Raw genomic sequence first — 24,925 nt, forward strand, 5'->3', positions numbered from 1 at the left:
ACCTGTGGGCCATAGAACCCTGGTCTAGGTCAGTGGTATTTATTTTTATTCCATAGCTCTGTCTAGTACTGATTATTAAGAGATGGTGGCCATGTTTTATTTGTGTATTTTCTATCACATTCAGCGATTGACTCATACTGAAATGAAGATTTTCATATATTAATCATATATATTCCAAAAATCTTAAGGTTAAGAGACATGATCAGTCAAGGCTCATTTTATGAGTGTAAAAACTACCTTAACATTGCCTTGACAATGTGATTTTTATTCACTCAGAATAATAAAACAAAATTCCCAACGATTGTGTAGTGAGTTAGTTTTTAAGTAAGTCTGTTTTCATTACTTGATCACTTAGGCATGGCCAGTGCTGTAAAGGTAGAGGACAGCAGCATTGCCCAAGATCAGTAGGTGGTAGGGCCGGGGCCGCACTCCTACAGCCGTCTGACTGCCAGGGCAGAGCTCTTTCCACAAAGTATGTTGTATCACTTATGTCATGTCACCTGGAGGTGGAATGATTAGGTTGAAGATTAGCTTCCTTGAGAGTTCAGTCCTGGGACATCATTCTTAATAAGAAAAGTGGGATTTTGCTCATTATTTCAAATAATTCTGTGTTGGGCATTATTTCAATGCATTTGGGAAGACAGACAGAAATAGATGTCCGAGTTACCAAAATGAATCGGACAAGTGATTCTTGCATAAAAATTATAGGATATTGAAACTGGCAGGGATCTTAGAGACTCAATGATCTAATTTTAGAGGCAGACAATCTGAGACCCAGAGACTAAGTGACTTGGGGGCCAGTGTAGTTTAACAAAAGAGAATGGCAGGTGTTAGCAGTAGTATGCTAGAGCCTGCTTGCAGATCAGTGGGTAAGTTTTCAGGAGTTTTTTCTTTTTTTTTTTTTTTGGAGCCAGTTCTTGAATACGTTTATGATTAAAAATTATACATAGACTCATAAACTGTATTAAAGACAAAAATATGCTTAAAACGTATCACTTAAGTAATTATTTTTCGATATATTTCTGTTATCTATGCTCTTGAGGTTATTTACATTTAGTGTATCTGTATGGTGGAAATGCTATATAGTGGGGTCCAAGCCAACTTTGTGTTCAGTGAATGAATTGACTTTAATAGCTTGAAAATGCCGCAGAGCAGTATTTACACCATAGAAATTGGCAAACTCTACGAGTAACACATTCCCCACCCCCACCCCTGCCATGCCCTGAGCCAGTTGATTAATATTTACCAGTATATCACTGGCCATGACTTCTGTATTATGTACTTGTCTGTTTATGTGCTTGGCTTTGCTGCAGAGCCAACTGTGAGTTCCTTGAGGTTTAGAATTGATATCCCTAGCACCCAGCATAGTGCTTGGCATGTAGTTGGCAGACAAATGTTTGTTGAATGAATGAGTGAAATTTAAACTCATTCAATCCTTGGTTCAAATTGTAGCTCAGTTACTTAACTCACTGTGTGACCTTGGTTATTTTAACCTCTGTTTATTAGTAAAATGAGGATAGTAACACCAACTTTGCATGATTGCTGTGAGGATTAATGAAACGATCTAGATATCTGTCTGGTACATTGTAGGTACAAAAAGTAGTCAACATTTATACTTATAACCTAAGAAGAAGGAGATATAAATGCTATCAGGGTCCAGACTTATATTGTATGCAGAGCTTTGTATTAAGTGTTTGACCACAAACTGGATGAGAGTCAAGAATGTGGCACTGTTATTTTTGTGTGTGTACATACTTCTCCTTCCCACACAAAATAATGGGATATATTAAAAGGAATACGATATATAAGAGGCAGGAAGCAATCCTTCTATTATATTTGGCTTTGTTCGTGCTCTTATTACAGTATCATGTCTAGTTTTACATTGGTTATTTTAAATAGGATGTCAAAAAACTGTATGTAGAGTGTCCTGGGAAGAACCAACAAGTATGATTAAAGGGATAGAAAATAGGTCCTTTGAGGCAAGTTTAAGGAATTGAGTTTGTTTATTCTGGAAAGGAGACGGTAAAGGAGTTTCTTAAACTCTCTTCAAGTACGTAAAGGGTTATTATAAGGAGGATACTCTCACGTTTTTCTCCAAATGCACAGAGGACCAAAAGAGGAAATCGGCTTATTTCATTTAAAGAAAATTGTGTTAAACGCTGAAATTGACTATCAAGGGATGTCATGGAATCTCCATTTTTGAAAATATTTAAAAAGAGCAGCAGCAGATGGTTATTTATTGAAAGGTTTAAATGTTTGACCTCGTGAAAGTAAAAGACAGGATTATAGACTTTGCAGCTTTTTCCACCTCTGTGATATAATTTTCTTAGATTTACTGTAACTTACCAAGCATATCCCAGATATCTTATTGGGAAAACCACTTATAATTAGATAAAATTGTTATTTAGCTTGCATTGCATCTTAATTGCTAGATTTATCTTGAATGAAAACATTTGGTATTATTTGTCTGCTAGTAACTAACGAAGGCAGTTTGTGTGTAAAACAGTCCACATTTGCACGTGTAACACTACTAGGCATATCTGAAGCATTACTTAAGAGTATTCAGTAATAGTACACTTTTTGAAGTAGTGTGTTACAAATATCCTGTAACTCTTTTGTGACAGGGCATCCTCTTGGTATATGACATTACAAATTTTCAAAGCTTTGAGAATTTGGAAGACTGGTACACTGTGGTGAAGAAAGTGAGCGAGGAATCAGAAACTCAGCCACTGGTTGCCTTGGTGGGCAATAAAAGTAAGTTATCAATGCTTATTTATGTATGGTAAAGTTTGTTTGCCTATCCTATTGTTTTTATTCCTAAAACACATTGATATTTGGAAACATAAGTAGATACAGGTTTCCTGGAATGTGCAAGTTGCTTGAGAAGAAAATTCCCAAAGATGTGCACAGTCTTTTCAATAACAGTTTTAATGCTTGATCTACATTAATTGCTCTCCTGCTTTGGCTAATTACTAGTAAGGTGAGTTCTGTCCTGACAGTGTGTTTGGCTTCCTGAGTGTAAGGAGGAGCGTGCACTAGTAAGAAGAGCAATGCAGCTGCAGAGCATATGGGACGGCGCTGCAGCTTCAGCCATGCCCCAGAGACTCGGGGAGATACATTTCATTAAATGATCCCTGTTCTAGTGAGGGAAGCAGTGTCTGCGTGGAATTTTGTGTGTGCTGTTCCTTGCTCTCATGTCTCATCAAGTTCCTTTTCTGAATTTTTGAGGTTTGTTCTGAAATATAGATAATTTTTTTTGAGAAAGATTATATTATTATAGGGGAGAGTAGTGCTTGATAAACATGACAGATGGGTAATTTTTGACATCCTGTCTTTTGAGCTATGATATACAGCATATAAAAATTATAAGACCGAATGCTATCCAAAACCATTACTTGGTACATAATCCTGCAATGCAGTTACTTGGAAAAGGAGTCCTTAATAAGGGTTTTCAGATATAGAAAATATTATGATATGACTTAATGTTTTACAACTTATTTGCAGACAGAAAAAGAGAAAATGAATTCAAATTATACCATGGAGGATTTAGGTCAGGAACTGTTTCCTGACTACAAGCATTGTTAAATCAATACCCAAGTACACTATCAAGAGAATTGTCTCCTCCAAAGGTCTTTAAAAGTATAGTGCATTTTTTTTTGGTCTGTAATTGTTTAGGAAATAGTACTTCCTGAAGGACTAAACCAAGATTTCCTCATTATGTGGTTTTGCACACTTAGATGAACATTGAATAAATCCAAGCCATACTTTAAAATCATTACAAAACAAGTATGCATATCACTTCTCTAAAGAGTTAAAAATACAGACTTTATAATGCTTTTAGGAAACATTATTGCATATCACAAAATGGATGGCTTGGGTAGAAGATAAGTTTTTTTAAGCGTCAGTGAAATTTTGTTCATCTAGTTTGTAAATAATTCTAATTGAGTGAATCAGATGCTTTTCAATTCACTGAAACCCCCCTTTACGAATCATAAGTTTTGATGAGCTTGGGCTCTATTTCTAAGTGGAACTTTTCATTTTAGGAGATCATTTCTTGGTCGTTCTGTTACCAAAGCATTGGCTTATTTTATGGTTAAATTTGTGCTTAATTTGAGGTTTCCCATCACCTTTTGGCCAATTATAGAGTAGAGAAGGCATGGGGGTTGGGATTTGTTTTCATTTCTTTCAGGATATAATCTAACGACCATCTGGAGTAGTAGCGTAGAGGCGCATAATTCTATACATTATGTGTTTATGCTGTCCTGTGAGGCATCCAGCATTGTCACTGTCAAAGACAGGGCAGCAGACTAGACGGGCTGTTGGACTGTGCTGCTTGTGCCATTCCTAGGTTAAAAAACACATTTATGTAAGTTACATGAATTTATGCAAACAATTATTGCAGTGTTATTATGTTTGAGATTTAATAGCATAAGAGTCAAAAGAGTTTTTTCATTTTTGGCTTAGCTCTGACGCCTTTCTTTTATTTATAATACTCTCAAGAGTGAGATCATATAATAGAGCATGTAGTCACACAGAATGTTATATATGTAAAATGAAGAAGTTATACATGAACATTTTCCTGACTCTTTGTTGTATGATCTGTCACTGGCCCGATTGCACATGATCATGTAAAGAAAGATCTTACGATTTGTGTTTCCACGTTGATGTTATATTAGTATAGTTGTATGTATGTATTTTCTTTTCTGGGGATATAATTATATTAAAAAGGACAGACTTTACATACCGGTTAAAGACAAAGCAAAAGAAACATCATGGGTAGACGTCTGAAACTGGATTACTATGCTCGTTATCTCAACATACTCATCTTTTGCCTAAATGTGCTTTTAAAAATCCATCATTGTGTCCTATTCTTTGCCACTTGAATAGTAAGCGTATGTTAAAAAGAAATATGTGGAGGCTGTGAATATATTGGTAGCATTAGCCAGCTTTTAGCCAAAGTAAAACCTTACTTTGTACTAAAACAAGGCTAGAGAGAAAATTTCTATACAAAGTGTGTGTGTGTGTGTGTGTGTGTGTGTGTATGTGTGTGTTTGTGTGAATTTATTCTATAGTAAGAGCTTATCATTAGTAAGTTATAAAATTGTTTACTTTATATTAAAATATAGTAAACTGTTAGGAATTTGGGCCAAGGATCGAGGATAGTCGTAGGTAAGGGTGAATGATGGGTTTACTTTTGTAAAAAAATTGAGTATTTTTTTTTTTTTAAATAAGAGGAGTAACTACAGTAGGTTAATGAAGTAGCCAGAAGAGGAAAGGACTTGCTTTAATGACATAGACAAAATTGGTGATTAGTAAATCAGTTATTTCAGTATATGATACTTAAAACAAATGTATTAATTTATTTTATTCTATATTCTATTCGGAAGGTTTTAAGAGACTAGTTAGTATTCTTTATACTAATTACACTTTAAATGAAGCATTGAGTTGTGTGGTTAAGATCTTAGAACTTTGACTTTTGGCAGACTTTGCTTATAAAGCCAATTTTTTCACTTAACACCATTGTGATGTCAGACAAGCTCAGCTACGTTAAGCTTCAATTTCCTCATCTGGAAGTAAGGGTAATAGTTCCTGTCTGATAAAGTTGGTTTAAAGATTAAATGAGATATTACATGAAAAGCACTTAGCATGTAGTCTTATACAATGTAAGTGCTCAATAACTATTATTAATCATAGCTTTTTAAAAGCACTGACTATAGCTTCAATTAGAATAATCTCAAGTTATGAATTAGTAGAGCTGAAATAGATGTTTTATAAAAGTGGCCTGAAGGAATGGTTTTTAGTGAATTCCATTGTCACCATCTTATTCCTTGCTTTGTTCCAGATGGTTCTCATACCATGTGTTGGGTTGGGCAATTCGTTGAGTATTCTTGAGTGCCAGCCCTGTGTATTCAGTGGCCATTATTAATTTGTACAAAGGTAGAGCCAGAGATACTGCTTAAGGAGTGATGATTGGACCTGCTAACCTAGGTCTTAATTTTTATCTTTTCTCTACTCAAGTTCTCTAAAATTTGACCACCCTTTTTTTTTTTTTTTTTTGCTGTGTTTGGTTGTTGAGATTAATAAATATCATTATGTCCTAATCTTCATAGAAGGCCTTACTTTTCCCTAGTGAGGCAAAAATAAATCCTGCTAGGTAAGTTTCAAAATGAGAAAGAGCTTAAGTCATTTACTTATTCCATGTATTTTATGGGAAGTTCTGTTGAAGTTTGATGATGTTTACAGCCCTATGTAGAATAAGATGTCTGACAGGCTACAGTTTCAGCCACGTAAGCGCGAGGAAACACTTATATTACCATCTAGGGCAACTTCTGCAATTCAGGGAGCCACATCCAGCAGCCCTGATCCTTGGTTTCCTGGTCTTGCAGGTAAATTATTGGGACTTAGGCAGAGCCTCGGGATTTTCAATTTTCAATTTATGTCCACTTCTGAGATTAGTACATACAGGTGGACCTGGCCATGGCCTAACACACCACCATCACCTCCCATCTGAACTGTTGCAGTGGCCTCATTACTGTTGTTCCTGCTCCTACCTTTGCTCTTCTGCAATCCAGTTCCCGGATGGGAACTCTTAATATATGACTGTCCTGCTTAAGACCCTCTAATGCTTTCTCATCCTACTTAGAATGAAACCCAAACTCCTTACCCAGGTCTACCAAGTACTGTGTGATCTCACACGTCATCTTCTGTGTGCACCCTGGCCCACTATATGCATGACGCCCAGTTGTCTGTTTTCCGTTCCTAAAACATTCCACGTTAATTTGTATCTTAGGGTTTGCTCTGCTTGAAAGACTTTTGCTGCTGGTCTTTTCTTGGGTGGTTCGATTTTGTCATTTGGATGTCATCTTAAATATCATCTCCTCAGAGTTGCTTTGCTCCACCACTCCGTCTAAGAAGCCAACTAGTTCCTCTCTGCCAGGACATTCTGTTTCTGTTACCTGCATAGTCTCCGTGCCATCTGATACTGGTTCTTGTCTGTCTCCCCTTACTAAAATGTAAGCTCTGTGAAAGCTAAGGACCTCATCACTCAGAACAGTGCCTGAATGAATGAATACAAGCCTTTTCATGAAGACTGTTGAAATTAGAAGTGTTTATAGTCTGGGATATGTTATTCAGGGAAAATGGTTTTCTTAATAAGGAAAAATACATATGTAGATACAAGGAATCTGTTAGATGGCCTTCATGCCCAGTTGGCATACTGAATTCCATCCTGGTGGATAACATCAGAGAGAGTTTTTAGGAAATACATTGAAGTTATATTTTATTGGATCATGTTTGAGATAAAATATAGATTTGATGTCATGATTTTAGGGTAAGTAAATATGAAAAAATTAAGACTTTTGCTCCCCCCCCACCACAACCAGTGGCTTCTATGTAATGGTAGAACCCTATACTTTTGACATTTTATTTACACATTTAAAAAAAAACATTGTATTTAATTTGAAAACTCATAATCTGCATTGAAGTACAGTTTTAATTTTTTCCCCAGTGTTTCAGGGAAAGTTCAACTTGAACATTCAGGAATATTAGTTTTTTAAAGAGTAATTTAAAATTCAATCTATGTTTTATAATCTCATGGCATTTTAATTTGTCATTTTGTTATTTTCTATCTTTAAGCTGTTATGTTTTCCTACTATCCGACCCATCAGCCAGTTTCTCCCCTCACTGGCTAACATTCTCAGTTGGATAGATTGTAAACAGAAATTAACAGAGGTTGCATAGGAGCTGCCCTCTTCCTGATTTATAGGTTCTTAGCTAGTGGAGGGACGGCGGTTATCCGTAACTTGTATTGGGGGTAGGAATTACCGCGCTCCAGGATAGAGTGAATGGATGAATGATTTCTGCTCTTAACGATATTAACCAGATCCTTTCCCAAATAAAGACTAATAACTCAGATTTTTAAACAATCTTCATGACAGATGAGGGCATAGAGAAGAGTGCATCAACACTAATTAACCATGTTGAGTGTATATTCTTCTTAACAGTGATGGATTCTTCTTGGAGTACTATCTCGGCCCAGGAAGTGATGTTTTACACTGCCAGGTTCAAAGGTTACATTTTAATGTACCTTGTAAGTTGTGTTCTCTGAACTCAGTGGAAATGTATTAGTAAAACAAGTAAATTTCAAGTTGAAAATTTTACTGATGCTCTCAATAAAATTACACAAGGCTTTTAAAAGACTATTCTTTATTTTCCATAATAGAGTAGTATGAGAGATGGTTATACGTCCAGCTTGAAAAACTTCATGGGAATTTACATGAAATGTAAATTGCCTATACTATGACTGTTGAGACCTCAAAAATTCTTACTTTATTTGGAGAGTAGAAATGTGAAACTCAAGTAGGTAATATTTACTTGGATTCCTATTTTGAAGGATTCATATTAACTTCTATAAAATTTATCATCTACAATATTATAACAAAGTGAACGAGTGACTCATTATTATTAGTTTACATAAGAGAGTTTATAATTTATAAGGCATAAAAACTTTTGAGGATTTGAAAAGTTCGTTTTGTTTATATATTTAAATTAAAACATTCTGCCCCAGTGCCCATTTTATACTTCAGTTCTTTTTGTTCTGGGAATAGTAATCCAAAGTATCAGCTCCAAGTGTCTTTTTCAGATGGACCTAATACTTGTTTCGATTGCTTCATAGTTTTGCTTTTTCCTCTCTTTAACATGTAAATCTGTCAAATAGAGCTATGATTATTTACTTACTGGAAGATGCTGATAGCATCTCATTGCGATGCTGATAGCGTCAGTATTCTCTACACTAAATGAAGGAGTATTTTAATATATACACTTAACGCTGTTCTCTTGTGTGATCCTTCACATTCCTACTACACTTTCAGAACAGTTTAATAGTATTCTAAGTTTAATTGGTTAAGTACTTTCCTCAAATTAAATGCTTAAGCTTGCATTCAGACTGGTGTTGTGACTGATAATTATTGGGGAAGAAAATGTCAAATGAGTGCTTTTTCTTAATACTAATCAAAACTGATTTTTCTATTGACAGTTGCCACAGCGATGTTATTATGTAATTTCATAGTTACTTTTGTTAGATAGTTTACTTCAAACCATTTTAACAGTATTGCACTTCGCTTAGCCTGAGAAATATTAAGGTTTTTGTGTGTTTTTTTTTTTTGGGGGGGGGAATTGTGTGTTTTGGTCATTATAATCTCTTTATATGATTTCTATCCATCCTCTCATTGTCATGATAGAGAAAGTTTATTAAAGGTTAAAGAAAATGTAATCTACTTTTGTTTCTTTTATGATGAATCTGATTTTATAAGTACCGCATGCTAACCGATTGCGCCACTGGAGCTCCAATGAAGCTGATTTTAAATTGTAGAAGAAATTAATTTTTAAATATTAAATTAATATTAAATAAAATAGTAAAAGAACAGCTAGATTTGAAATTTTCATTAATGTAATTTAAGCCCCTTTAATAATTATATTTGCTGTGATTGTGGAACAAATCCAATATAGATTAAAGGAACACTAGAGTGGGGATCAGAAAACTTCAGCTTTTGTCCTGGTGCTGTCATTTTATCTATCTTTGTGACCTTGGGCAATTCACTTAATCACTTAGGATCATCCTCATGTATAAAATGAGGGGCTTGTCCTGGGTAGTCATAAGTACCTTCTATTCCTAAAATATGATGGCTCAGACTATGTTCAGTTGTAAGTCTGCTTCATCAGAGATATTTATTGCAATACAATTTAAAGAGAGTTTAATTTGAACTTTATGTGTAGTTTTATCCCTGTCTTATGTTTGCAGAGATGATTTCTTAGGCTCATTTTATCATTCAATTGTTACATTATTTAAAATCCATTTTCAATATACATGGATAGGTGCGTATACATAACAGCAGCAACAATAGTAAGCCTAGCTAAGATTTATTGAATTACTATTTGCCAGGCGCACCCTGGAAATACGGCTAACTTTGGAATGTTTTGGGGGGCTCTAAAAATAGCACTTTTTTAACTTAAAATTGTTTTTGTGCTTAGAGTTTAATTTTTATTTTCTGTGATATTTTCTAAAATTTCACATGATGAATGTCTACTTTTTGCAGTATAAACAAACTGATTCAGCAGGTATTTTCTTGATTTGCTATTGTATATTTTCATTCATTCATTCATTCATTCCACAAACAGTCCTTGAGTACACCCCTTGAGTCTAGATGTTAGGGACAGAAATGAATGGACAGACAAAAATCCCCGTTCTCATCTTGCTGTGTTTCAGTAGAGGAAGACAGACAATAAATAAGTAAACTATATAATTTTTAAAATGATGATAAGTGTTATGTAAATAGGTAAAGTAGGGAAGAGAGATGGAAAAGCCACAGTGGGACTCAATCAGAGTGAAGTGATTTAACTTGGAAGCATCACTATAGTTCTTGTTTTGAGAATATACTATGGTGGTAAGAGTGGATGCAAGGCAAGCAGATAAGAGGCATGGAGCAGGGTGATAGCAGTGGAAATAGGGAGAAGTGCTTGGCTTCTGGATATATTTTGAAAATAGTGGTGATGGATTTTCTCATAGAATGGTGGTACTAGAGGATTGAAGAGGCGAGATAATGCCAAGATGTTTTGCCTGAATTTCAATTTACTGACATGAGAAAGAATGCAAGAACAGACTTATGTGAGGATCAAAAGTTTGATTTTGGAGATGTTAAATTTGAGGTACTCATTGAGCATCTTTATAGAGATGTTTAGTAGGCAGTTGGATATTTGAGTCTAGAGTTCAGGGGCAAGATGAGGTCTAGAGATTAAAGTATGGGAGTCCACAGCATACTGATGAGAAATCCTTGAGAGTGGATGAACTTGACATAGCAGCGAGTATAAAAAGATCAGCGTTCCAAAGATTAATCCTTCGGTTACATGTTTTAAAATTTGGGGAAGTGAAGAGAGATCAGCAATGGAATTGAAATGTGGTCAGTGGAGGTAGGAGAAAAATCATTAGAGTTATTATGTCCTGGAAGCCAAATGTAAAGGTGTTTCAAGGGGAAGGGAGTGATCAACAGAGGAGTACTGAGAATAGTTATTAAAGAATTGGTGGTGACCTTGTCAAGCTGGTTCATGGAGTGATGGGGGTCCAAGATGAGGAGAGTGAGAGAAGGGAAGGAAATGAATTATAGACAGTGAAAAGAGGCAACATCTCTCTGTAATATGACTGGGCAAGAGAGTCAGCCAGTGGGGAAGCAGCCGGAGGGAATGTGGGTCAGAACGCTTCTGGTGGTGTTTGTAGGGATGGGCGGTTTTACAACATGTTTTATGTTCACGGGAAAAGGCAGACAGATGTGTGTCTGTGTGTGTGTGTGTGTGTGCATGCGCGCGCAAACACCTGGTGTTATAAAATGCATGTCTTTAAATTCTTTCAACTTGTTTTATTTTCGATGTAGTTTTGAATAGTCATCTCCATTCCTTACTCTTCATTCCTTACTCTGCATTGATTCTGATTAATTGAAAAGGTAGAATATGAGTAGTTTGTGAGGACTTTCCCAATTCCTAAACTCTTTAGAGAGGGTTGAGGGAAGTGAGCAAATAGAAGAGGACTAGGACAGAATACTAGATAGTGTCTCATTTGATTTTCATAGTTATTAGCTATTTTCTGTTTTTCTTTTCCCCTTCTCCCCCCCCTCGCCCCGCCCCCTTCAAACCGTTGTTTCTCAATCTAGTTGTGTAGGACACAGCTCTCTGGCCCATGCTGGTATTATGAGCCTTGCGCTCCTCCGGGCTGAGGTTGTCGGTCGCTGTTCGTTGGTGGTCCACTCACAGCAGCTCAGGGACAGCTGCCGGCCACCATGCTGGCCACCGTCGGGCTCATGGCAGCAAGCACATGGTAGCACACAGCAGCCCACGGCAGCCCGTCACGCCTGCTGCCAGCCACTCGCGGCAGCACATGGTAGCCATCGGCAGCCCTTGGCAGCCCAGCTCCAGGGAGAGCTGCTGTTCACAATCTTTGCTGTAGAGGGCGCAGCTCACTGGCCCATGTGGGAATCGAACTGGCCACCTTGGCATTAGGCGCATGGCGCTCCCAACCATCTGAGCCACCTGACCGGCCCTATTTTCTGTTTTTTTAAACTGTGTGATTCTTCTGAAAAAGTCACAATTTTTAGAGCAAATTTTTTTTTTTCCTTTTGGAATTATGCAAATATTCTGTAATGAAAGCTTCACGACGGTGGGGCCTGTCTGCCTTGTCCACAGCTCTCTCTCCACTGTCTACTTCTCTGGCACACAGACGGTGCTCAATAAATATTTGTTATCAATGACTAGACAATTGTCAGTTCTTTCCCTCAGTAAAAGATGGAACTACAGATCTTTTCAAATGATAAAGTGCAAACGATGCTGGTTTTTATTCCCCCTAGCTTTCATAAAACTCTGAGCCCCGGTTTCTTTTTTTACCTGGAAGAGGAGTTTAATAATTGCCTTACTTAGTACTTGTGAATTAGTACCATGTAAGATCACGTAAAAGCCTTTTACATTATGCCCGTAGTTCTTTTGAAAACTAAACTCTTAGCCGTAGTTAATCTCTTAATTTTCATAAAATTTTAATTTTAAAAAGATGACATGTTGAATTTTTCCTTATGGATATTTTATAGTATGTTCGTGCACTTTAATATCTTTAATATAGAGAGGCAGCAGCAACAGACTTCTAAGTAAGACTTCTAAGTTAGGTTCAGATATGGGCTCTCTTATTAATTGTGTGACCATGATAAGGTACGAGTACTTGCCCTCTTTTAACTCATCTATAAAGTGGGAATAATAATAGCATCTACCTTATAGGGAGGTTGTTGTAAGAATTAAATATGTATAAACTACTTTTGCCATGCCTTGTATGTTATAGGTGCTATATGTATTAGTGACTGTGTTTCCCATTCTCTCTTAAAATCCTGTCTTCTAGTTATGGGTAATGGGAAGAGGTATTGCTAAGTCTCTATATATTTTAAGGATTTAAAAATAAAAAAAATAAAATTTTGAAATGTCTTTGAAATACATAAATATTAAATAAAATTTTGGTTAAAATTAATGTTTGGAAGCCAACCTTAACTTATAGTTTAGAAGTATATTTTTTTGAAAAATTTTTAAATTCAGTTGATGGAGGTGATATGATTTTGATGTCCAATCTGAATGGTGAAAGCTGGTGTACAGTTGCCATGAATTTTTATCTCAAGTTTATTTTGCTCTGCAGACATGTGTCTAATAAAAAAAAAGAGATGCTGCATAAACCATCGTTTGAGTTTGAATGTGCTTCTGTTTTTGGTTGAGGTATAAATGTTATTTCTGGCTGTGTCCTTCATACTTAGCTCTTCTTACAACAAATGGAAAGGCCTTAATTGTACCTAAGGGAATAGTTAATCCACAGTGGACATATGGTGGACAAAAGCCGAGTCTAGTAAATGAAATAATATTATAAATGGTAAACGTGAATGCTTACAAAGTCTGGCAGCTATGAAAGATAGAGGATTGTTTGAGATTAGTAAATTTTGTGTGTAGCATAATAATAATAATTCTTTTCTTGGCATGTTTGTGTTGTATATGTATATATAAATTTGATTAAAAGACATACTCTCAGCTTATGTGTAAAGCGTGTTTTTTTTATTGTTCATTAAGCTTTGTGATGTGACTTTGATGTCAACAATAGAGGCTGATGATCTCACATTTCTGGAAAGTTACTGCTCTTTTGCTTGGGGGCAGTTAATTAGCATTAACCCAGAACAGCTCTTGGGCTTTATGGATTCGGTCGTTATATGTGGTTGCACTGCACCAGCAAAAGGTTAAGTATTAATGGAAAATGGTCACAGCCCTTTTACTTAAAGAAAACATGTTGCTTGTAAGTTTTCTTTTGATTTTACTTTTACAGTTACATTGAATGTCTTCATTCATTTAGCCATCCATAAAGCAAATATTGTTGCATATGCGGTGGATAATAAGTCTTTTTAGGACTACTTGTGTGGTATGTCACAGATCATTAACTGCAAGTAACCACCTGACTTGAGGGAAGCCTGGAAGCATCATTATAGTGAAATAAGCTTTTATTTAGGTATCACTGTGGCACATTGATTTATTGAAATGTCACCAATTGCTACTATGAAAATATATTCTCATTATCATTCAGGGAATGGGAGAGATTAACAACTGTATACTGCAAGAGGGATATTGCTGACAATGGTAAAAATAAAAATAAATGTTATTGTGGTCTGTATTTTATCTAACAAGCAGTTTTAAAGAATTAATTAAGTGATTAATTAGACTAAATTAGGTGATTCTTTAGGATGCTTTCAAATCAGTGTGTGATTCTATGTATGTGTTAAATTAAAGGCATGTTGTGAGTTCTCCCTAATTTGAAGTACCTTACAATTAAGCAGCATAGAAAGGCAACAGCAAACTTAATACAACTAGTTAACATAGTCAATCCATCCAGCAGTAAGTTCTTTCTGTGAGCGCATGGCTCCTTCCTTGGCACGTGTATCATGAATCCAGCCTTCAGGAAACTTCTTGTTGTGGAACTAAGAGTAACATAATGGACAAAAAGTACAAAAGTAAGACAACATATAATTTAGTACTATTGTATCCATGGGAGGGAAAAATTGTCAGGTAGGGAAGGATTAAGTGGAATGTGGAACTCAAGCTTAGTCTTTGAAAGTTAGTAAAGCTTGGATACATAAATGGAAGAAATGAATTTCAGGCAAAATGTAACATGTTAAGACAAAGTGTATTTAGAGAGAAGTTGACAAACTGTTGAATCCTTAAGTATTTGATTCATTAAATAGAGTCTATGCCAGGTATTTACTATTTTTTAAAACAATATAAACTATTGTGTTAATTTTGATTTTATTTGGGTTTTATTTAAATTATAGTAAAAATTAGATAATAGCACTTGGGCACATTGGTGCTACTTCCCCCTCCCCCCCTAAGTAGTGCCTAAGTAGATAGCTTGCTGTTCCTTTTGGGCCAATGCTGAGTTGTTTTAAATATGATGATTAAATGGTGGCCCCTTTTATAAAGCATCTCCTATGTGCCAGGCATCATGCTGTTATCTCCCTTGGCAAGACTGAGGAAACCGAGTCTCAGAGAGTGACTTGTCTATTGTGAAAGAGCTAGTAGGAGATGGAGCCAAGATTTGAACCCAGCTGTTTATTATAAGTAAGTCTCAAGCCAATTCAGGGATATGGAATTTAATGTCTCTTTTGCTATTAAAAAAACATACAATTGTGTATATACATATACCATAACATAGAAAGCTAGTAGGAAGTTAACTTTTGCTTTACGAATGTGGAATTGACCATTCCTAAAGTCCCACTGCACCCAAAATAATTCAGCTTATTGGACAGGAGGTCCAGAGCCCTTTTGCACATTTTTTTTTTTTATCTCATATGAACTCATCTTAGAGTTTCTTGAAATGTGAGTTCCACTTATGTATTTTGGTGTTTGTGTCTGTGCTGAGAGGATCTAAATACCTGAACGATATTGTAGCCTGTATTAGTTTGCCAGGGCTGCCATGACAGAGTACTTCAGACTGGGTGGTTTAAACAAGAAAGATTTATTTCCTCACGGTTCTGGGGGCTAACAGCTTGAGATCAAGGATTCTGCAGAGTTGGTTTGTAGTAGTAGATAGCTGTCTTCTCTCTGTGTCTTCACATGGTCTTTTCTTTGTGCGTGTCTGTGTCCTAATTTCCTCTTATAAAGACACCAATCATATTGGATTAAGATCTTGATTTTACCTTCGTTGCTTCTTTAAAGGCCCTATCTGCAAATACAGTCACATATTGAGGGACTGGGGGGTTAGAATTTCAACATACTTTTTTTGGAGGGGGCACAGGGATAATGCAATTCAGCACATAATAAAGCCATTATGATTTCATATGTTAGAAGTAAATCTCAATCATAGAAGTTGAAATGAGAAGAATCTAGGACTCTAATTTTGATATTTTATTTACTAATGAGGAAACCAAAATTAGAGCGCTTTTGAAAACATTATGAAAATCAGTGGGAATTAAATTTATAGACTACCTTTAAATATTTAGTATAGAAAAATGTGGAGTATTGTGTGTGATTAATCAGATTTTTGAATAACTTTCCTTTTTGGTATTAGGAGACTCAAATGCGCATACTATGCAAATTTAAGAAGAATGATTCTAAAAGTAAATGGTGCCCTTCCTTTTTTTTTTCTTCTGTTCCAGTACTTCTAAAATTATAATAGAAGCCAAAGGAAGGGTGAAAAGGAGTTGATTTACAGAATTAACATAGGCATTTTAGAAGCATATCTAGTATCAAGAGAACTCTTTTTTTCTTCTGAGTATGGTAGGTTTAATTCCAAAAGCTTGGTTATTTTTCTTCTTTTTGAACTAATTTTTTATTGCTTTTTCTTAAACTTAATAAATATGCATATGGAGCTATCTACTTTTAATCTTTTTAAGATGAGTTACAAATGAACTATCTGCGAATCCATTCAGAACATATAAAAAGTAACTGCTTTTAATGAGGAGCTCTACTTAGTATTGTTATAATCCATCAGTCTCTATATCATCAGAGATTTTTTTTATTAGTTTCCGGTGCACAAAACAATGTAATAGTTAGACATTTATCATTTATATCCCTCACCCTGTGTGAACCCTCCTCCCCCTGTTCAGCTTCAGATGTACAGTGCAGTGATCAGGCATCTACATCATCCCTGAGGTGGTCTCCCTAACGAGATAAGTGTCCATCGCATACCCTACAAAATCTTTACAACATTATTGATTACGTTCCCCAAATTAACCTTCGTGATCCTGTGGCAATCTTGTGTTTACTGACTGTTTTCTAATCCCCTCACCTTCCCCCTTATCCCTACTTCCCCTCCCATCTAGCAACCCTCAGTTTTTCCTGTCTCTGAAACTGTTTCTAATTAGTTCATTCATTTATTCTTTTAAATCCCACATATAAGAGGGATCATATGGTATTTGTCTTTCTCTGTCTGACTTATTTCACTTAACATAATGTTGTCTAGGTCCATCCATGTTGTTGCAAATGGTAAGATTTCTTTCTTCTTTATGCCTGCGTAATACTCCATTGTATAAATGTACCACAGTTTCTTAATCCAGTTGTCTACTGATGGGCATTGTTTCCATGTCTTGGCTATTGTGTATAGTACTGCAATAAACATAGGAGTGCATACACTTTTTTGAATTAGAGTTTTGGGTTTCTCTGGATGATTCCTAGGAGTGGAATTGCTGGATCATAACGTAGTTCCATTTTCAGATTTTTGAGATACCTCCATACTGTTTTCCATAGTGGCTGCACCAATCTGCAACCCCACCAACAGTGCACAAGGGTTCCCTTTTCTCCACATCTTCGCAAGCACTTGTTGTTTGCTGATTTATTGATGATAGCCATTTTGACTGGGGTGAGGTGGTATCTCATTGTGGTTTTTATTTGCATTTCTCTGATGGTTAGTGAGGTTGAGCATTTTTTCACAGACACATGCAAAAAAATGAAGCTGGACCACCTCCTTACACCATATACAAAAATAAATTCAAAATGGCTTAGACTTAAATGTAAGTCTAAGTTTTATGAAACCATAAAATTCCTAGAAAAAAATATAGGAAGAAGCTTTACAGACATTACCTGGAGTAAGATTTTTTTACTGATATATCTCCTCCGGCAAGGGAAGTAAGAGAAAAAATAAACATGTGGGATTACATCAAACTGAAAAGTTTTTTCACGGCAAAGGAAACCATCAATAAAACAAAAAGGAATCCTACTGAATGGGAAAAGATATTTGCCAATGATATATCCGATAAGGGGTTAATATCACAAATTTATAAAAAACTCACTCAACTCAACTCCAAAAAAACAAGCAACCCAATTAAAAAGTGGGCAGAGGACATGAAGAGACATTTTTCTAAAAAGGACATACAGATGGCAAACAGACATATCAGAGATTTTGATGTTGATTGTTCCCCTTTTTTTTTTCCCAAGTGGAATGTCACAGAGAAAACCTTTAGGTTCAACAAGGCAGTCATATCACACTTGATGTGATCAGTTGTGCTCTGTATTACAAATAATTTAATAATAATAAAGTAGATATTATGTGATATTATGTGTAAGTTGCCTTTTCATTTTCTTGTTAGTAATGTCATTTGATACACAAAGGTTTTTAACTTTGATGAAATCCAATTTGTCTGTTTTTTTCTTTGGTTACTCATGCTTTAGGTGTTTATATCTAAGAAATTGTTGCCTTATCCAGGGTCATAAAGATTTATACCTGTGTTTTAAGAATTTTATGGTTTTAGCTCTTATGTTTAGGTTTTCAATTCATTTTGAGTAAATTTTTTGTATGGCATAAAAGTCTAAATTCATTCTTTTGCATGTGGATATCCTATCCCCTCCCACCCCCAAACACACACACAATTTTTTTGAAAAGACTGTTCTTTTTCCATTGCATGGTCTTGGCATTCTTGTTAAAAATCAATTGACTTTAGATGTATGGGTTTATTTCTAGACTCTTACTTATATTTCATTGACTGTATGTCTGTCCTTATGCCAGTACCATACTTTCTTATTACGGTAGCGTTGTAGTAAGCTTTGAAATCAGGAGGTATGATTCCTGCTTAGTTCTTTTTCCAGATTGTTTTGAGTATACTGTATCCCTTGCATTTCCTTATGCATTTTAGGATCAGTTTGTCATTTTTAGAACGAAGTCAGCTGGGAATTTGATAAGTATTGTGTTGAATCTGTAAATCAATTTGGTGAGTTTTGCCATCTTAACAATATTATATTTTCTAATCCCTAAACATGGGGAGCCTTTCCATTTAATTAGTTTTACTTTAATTTCTTTTACCAATGTTTGTACCTTTCAGAGAATAAAATTTGTATTTCTTTTGTTAAATTTATTCCTAAGTATTTTATCCTTTTTGATATTGTTATAATATTATAAATGGAAATATTTACTTTTTGAAATTTTTATTAAATTTATTGGGGTGACATTGGTTAGTAAAATTACATAGGTTTCAAGTATACAATTCTATAATACATCATCTATATATAATTGTATGTGTGTTCACCACCCAGTCAATTATCCTTCTGTCACTGCATATTTGACGTGCTTTACCCTCTTCTACAAACCTCCCTCCCCGCTAACCCTCAGGTAACCACTAAACTGTTGTCTGTGTATATGAGTTTCTGTTTGTCTTGTTCATTTGTTGTTTTCAGTTTTATATGCCATACACACACACACACCCACACACACACACACACACACACACATATATATTTGAGTGAAGTCATATGGTTCTCTACTTTTTCTTTCTTATTTCACTTAGCATAATCTCAAGATCTATCCATGTTGTCGCAAATGGCAGTATTTCATCTTTTCTTATGGCCGAGTAATATTCCATTGTATATATGTACCATATCTTCTTTATTCAGTCATCTATTATAGGAGACATAGGTTGTTTCCATGTCTTGAATAATGTTGCAATGAACATAAGGGTACATATATCTTTATGGATAAATGTTGTCAGATTTTTATGGTTATATTCCCAGAAAATGGATTGCTGGATAGTATGTTAATTCTAATTCTTAAATTTTTGAGGAACCTCTATACTGTTTTCCATAGTGGTTGTACCAATTTAGATTCCTGCCAGCAGTGTATGAGGGTTCCTTTTTCTCTATAACCTCTCTAACATTTGTTATTACTAGTTTTATGGACAATAGCCATTCTAACAGGCATGAAGTGGTATCTCATTGTGGTTTTGATTTGCATTTCCCTAATAGCTCGTGAAGTTGAGCATTTTTTCATATATATGTTGGCTGTATGTACATCTTCTTGGGAGAAGCTTCTGTTCAGGTCCTCTGCCCATTTTGTAATTGGTTAATTTTTTTTATTGTTGAATTGTATGAGTTCTTTATATATTAGATTATACATCACGATCAAGTGGAGTTCATTTCAGGGATACAAGGATGGTTCAACATATGCAAATCAATCAATATGATACACCACATAAACAAAATAAAGATAAAAAAATCATATATTAATAGATGCAGAAAAAACATTTAACAGGATATAACATCTATTTATGATTAAAACATTCAATGAAATGGGTATAGAAGGGAAGTACGTCAAATAATAAAGCCCATATATGGCAAACCCTCAACTAATATCATACTTAATGGTGAAAAACTGAAAGCTTCTTTTCTAAGATCAGGAACATGACAAAGATGTCCCCTCTCATCATTGTTATTCAACATAGTGTTGGAAGCCCTGACCAAAGCAATCTGGCACGAGAGAAAAGGCATCCAAATCAGGAATGAATAAGTCATTCTTTACTCCTAAAGAAGTGATTCTTTATATTAAAAAACTCTAAAGACTCCACCAAAAAAAAAAAAAACTATTAAAAACGATAAATACAGTAAAGTTGCCAGATACAAAATCAATGTACAAAAATTCATTGCATTTCATTGCATTTCTACTAACTATGAAATTTCAGAAAAAGAAATGAAACAAAAATAGTTCCTTTTGTAATTGCAACAAAAAGAATAAAATACCTAGGAATAAACAAAGGATGCGAAGGGCCTATACATTGAGAACTATAAGACATTATTAAAATAAATTGAAGAAGACGCAAAGAAATGGAAAGATATTCCATGTTTTCAAGGCAATATACAGATTTAATGCAATCCCCATCAAAATCTCAAATGGCATTTTTAAGGAAATAGAACAAAAAATCATCAGATTTGTATTGCAATCATGAAAGACCCCAAATAGCCAAAGCAATGCTGAAGAGCGATAACAATGCTGGAGGTATCACACTCCCTGACTTCTATAATACAAAGCGACAATAATCAAAACAGTATGGCCCGGTGGCTCAGGCGTTTGGAGCTCCGTGCTCCTAACTCCGAAGGCTGCCGGTTCAATTCCCACATGGGCCAGTGGGCTCTCAACCACAAGGTTGCCGGTTCAACTCCTCGAGTCCCATAAGGGATGGTGGGCAGCGCCCTCTGCAACTAAGATTGAACACGGGCACCTTGAGCTGAGCTCCCTGATGGCTTAGCCGGATGGCTCAGTTGGTTGGAGCGCGTCCTCTCAATCACAAGGTTGCCGGTTTGACTCCCGCAAGGGATGGTGGGCTGCGCCCCCTGCAACTAGCAACGGCAACTGGACCTGGAGCTGAGCTAAGTCCACAACTAAGACTCAAAGGACAACAACTTGAAGTTGAACGGCATCCTCCACAACTAAGACTGAAAGGACAACAACTTGACTTGGAAAAAAGTCCTGGAAGTACACACTGTTCCCCAATAAAGTCCTGTTCCCCTTCCCCAATAAAATCTTTTAAAAAAACCCACAAAAGACAAACAAACAGACAAATAAAACAGTATGGTATTGGCAGAAAAACAGACACCAATTGGGATCCCAGAAATAAACCCACATATATATGAGCAGATAAGTTTTGACAAAGGAGCCAAAAACATACAATGGAGGAAGAAAGTCTCTTCAATAAATGGTGCTGGGACAATTGGAAAGCCACATGCAAAAGAATGAAGCTAGACTGCTATTTGTCGCCATGTACCAAAATTAACTGAAAATGGATCAAAGACCTAAATATAAGACCTGAAACAAGTTGCATAGAAGAAAGCATAGGAACAAAACGTATGGACCTTGGGTTTATGAATTTGACCTCAAATGCAAGGGAAGTAAGAGTAGAAATAAATGAATGAGACTATATCAAACTAATAAACTTCTGCACAGGAAAAGAAACCATCAGCAAAACTAAGAGGCATTCAACTGGATGGGAGAAGATATTTGTAAACAACACCTCCAATAAGGGACTAATGGAAATGTTTTCCTCATTTTTGGATTGTTCATTGCTAGTGTATAGAAATGCAAATGATTTTTGTATATTCTGCAACTTTGCTGAACTAGTTTATTAGCTCTAATAGTTTTTTGGTGGATAATTTAAGATTTTCAACATAAGATCATGTCATCTGGAGGTAGAGATAATTTTACTCTTCCTTTCCATACTGATGCCTTTTAATTCATTTTTTTGTATAATTGCCTCAGCCAGAACTTCCATTGAACAGAATTGATGAGAGCAGATATTCATGTCATATTTTTATCACGAAAAAGTGTTGGATTTTGTCAAATGTGTTTTCTATATCTGTTGAGTCAGTCATTTGGTTTTTTCCTCTATTCCAGTTGGATTGTGAATATTCCCAATTGACCTATCTTCAAGTCAACAAGCTGATTATGCTCTGCTTGTGTTCTTCCTCTCCTTTCTGTGGTCTAGAAAGTACCTCCAGGTAGAAAGTCAGAGTAATAATACCACTCATTTTATTTGGTTTTCTTTTCTCAGGGATCATCCTGCCTGATGTTCAATGTCTACTTTATATATTTTATCCAGTTTTCTAGTTGTTTATGGTGAGAGGAAAATCTTGTCCCAGTTATTCTGTAATAGCTAGAAGCAGTAGTATTTTATGAAGGCTTTTAAGTCTTTAAGTATTTTATATCATCAAATTTACATATCAGATTAAGTAAAGATTATACTTACCAATGTTTTGGGTTAGCTGTTTTTATGAAGAAATTTTTAAAAATTAGAAATAATTAGAAAAACTCAATAATAGATCAGGTCATTTCAGAGTATCAGATCTATGGACAATTCTGATCATTGGGATTGTGAGGCTGAGCCAGTTTCTTACACCACACATAACTTGATAATCATGGAAAGAAAGAAGGAGAAGGATGCTTTTATGAAGATTAAAAAGCACGCAAATTAAAAATTTTTTAGAAGAGTAGACTTGAAAATCCAAGTCTGTAAAGTACGTGTTGTATCCCCATACAGTGAAAATATTCTCAGTAGTCATAACCTTGAGAGTAAAAGTTACCTTGACTACAACTAATACTAAAATATTTTAAAGGTCAGCCAAATATGTTGACTAACATTATTGAGTAACATGAGTATAATCTCATTAGTGCAAACAAGGTAATATGTTTGTTTATCGAACATCTATTAAGGGCCTGTTTCGTCTATGAATCATGCTAAGTACTGGGAATACAAAAAGAATATGACATGGTCCCTACCCTTAAAGACCTGAGAAATTTCAAGATACAGTCATACAATTATGAGGAAAGTTTGATTTACAAGACAAAAAAGGACAGTAGCCAGTTTATGAACAGGGGAAGATGGGATATTAAATAGGGATCATGGTGAAGGATCAGTACTGTGTGAAGATGATGGAATAGAAGTCAAAGTTCCAGATGTGGATGAGGCATTGTTTGGGGTCTTATGAAAGGATTTAATTTCTTCCTCATGGTTTCTTATTATATCAGGGTCTCACTTCATGTTCCCCTCCTCAGAGATTCTTTTCCCAGGTTTCATCCTCATTTGTGCACAGATCTGATCAGATTCGATGAGACCAGGTGGTAACCTGAGGCGAAGAAGATGAGTTCTGCTCTGCCTTCTCTTCCCTAGTAAGGCTTTTGCACTGAATCTTTACGAAAGTCTCACAGGAATTTTTTCAAATGTTAGAGGTTCTCTGGGTTGAAACTAAACAATCAGGCAAATTTTGCCCTCTTCAAATGGAACATTATCTCATGTTTAAATCTCCAGAGGTAACAAATTTGAAAGGAATGAGATAGATAGTCATGAAACTCAAAGTTATCAGTGTGACATTTTAAATCAGATCTTGCCTTGAACCTAGGTTTTAATTTCTTTTTCTTTTCTATTTCACTGATGTAATATAAGCAGGTGTTGAGAGGAAATGGAAGGGAGAGTAGTGCCTCCAAGCGATACCCCTATGAGGATAATCACTCGTATATTGTTCCGAATTAATGCAGCTCCAAAGTGTGACTCCTGTGCTGTCAGATTTCCCTTGCAATAGAATTCTGGATACATGTGTTAAATTAAACAACAAAACCCAAAGCACTGCCAGGACCTATCAGCCTTTGTCAGAGGTGAAGTTTCTAGTCGTCCTCCTGTAATGCCAAATTCGTCAAGATATTGAAAAAATGTATGTGGACCAAAATTGGCTTTCTCTAAGAATTCCTCCTACTCAGTTGTATACAGACAGCACTTTAATGTAGGATCCTGAGTGCTTTTCATGAACTAGAGAGTGAATTTGCTAATGTTGGAGTTTCTGAAATAGAAAGATTTGCATTAAATTACTGTGAAGGATTTCAGGAAAACAGCATTTGTTGACATAGTTTATATGGCATTCGTTCCTTATTTTTAGTAATATCCAGGGAAGCTTAATTCCTGAATCAATTGCCTGCTTGCTGATATTCTTCTTTTTTTCCTTAAAGTATATTTTGGTTTAAAACTGAACACCAAAGATGGTGGTATGATTAGGTTTCCATCTTTATCCCAACTTTCCCCCCAAACTCTGCCCTTTGTATCCATAGAGTTATAATTTGATAGGCTAACATATTGAGATACGAATTGAATTCTTTGTCAGTGGAGATGAATGTTTTCTAGGTTTTCAATTAAGTTCCCTCTTTCTTTAGGATCTTTTCTGTTTTCAACATTACAGATTATTGATCACTATTCTATACTTTAATAAGAATTGGTGAAAGTTGATTAAATTTTACTTTTAGTCTTGGGTTCAGGAATGAAGTTTTCCTTTCTCAAAAGAAGTTTGCTGTTAGGAATTATCTGTACTTGTGCCTTTTCTTTAAGTAGATGCATTTTTTTTTAAGAAAGCATTTTTTGACAGTTGTCTTACTATTTATTCTTGGCTTATTGACATATAGGCTATCACCATCTTGTGAGTTTGTTACATTACAGTGTAATATTAAAGTTTAAGGAGGCATTTTATAATTAAGCAAATGTGTTCTGTTTCTATGAGAATTTTTTTATTTTTCTAAAATCAGTTTGGTTAAAATATATTTTGATGACCATAAAAACATGACCATGTGTTAATTTGACTT

At 35.4% G+C, this 24,925-nt stretch overlaps 1 protein-coding gene across 3 annotated transcripts in view; it reads left to right on the plus strand.

Moving 5' to 3' along the window:
* RAB28 (RAB28, member RAS oncogene family) overlaps positions 1–24,925 on the plus strand; it is an 80,411-nt gene that overhangs the window by 19,130 nt on the left and 36,356 nt on the right. For all 3 annotated transcript variants that reach the window (XM_081051060.1, XM_081051059.1, XM_081051058.1), the window contains one exon: positions 2,625–2,754. In XM_081051060.1, coding sequence (XP_080907186.1) covers positions 2,625–2,754 — 130 coding nt within the window. The remainder of the gene's footprint in view (positions 1–2,624; positions 2,755–24,925) is intronic.

The sequence above is a fragment of the Rhinolophus hipposideros genome (genome assembly GCF_964194185.1).
Source record: "Rhinolophus hipposideros genome assembly, chromosome: 1".
NCBI lineage: Eukaryota > Metazoa > Chordata > Mammalia > Chiroptera > Rhinolophidae > Rhinolophus > Rhinolophus hipposideros.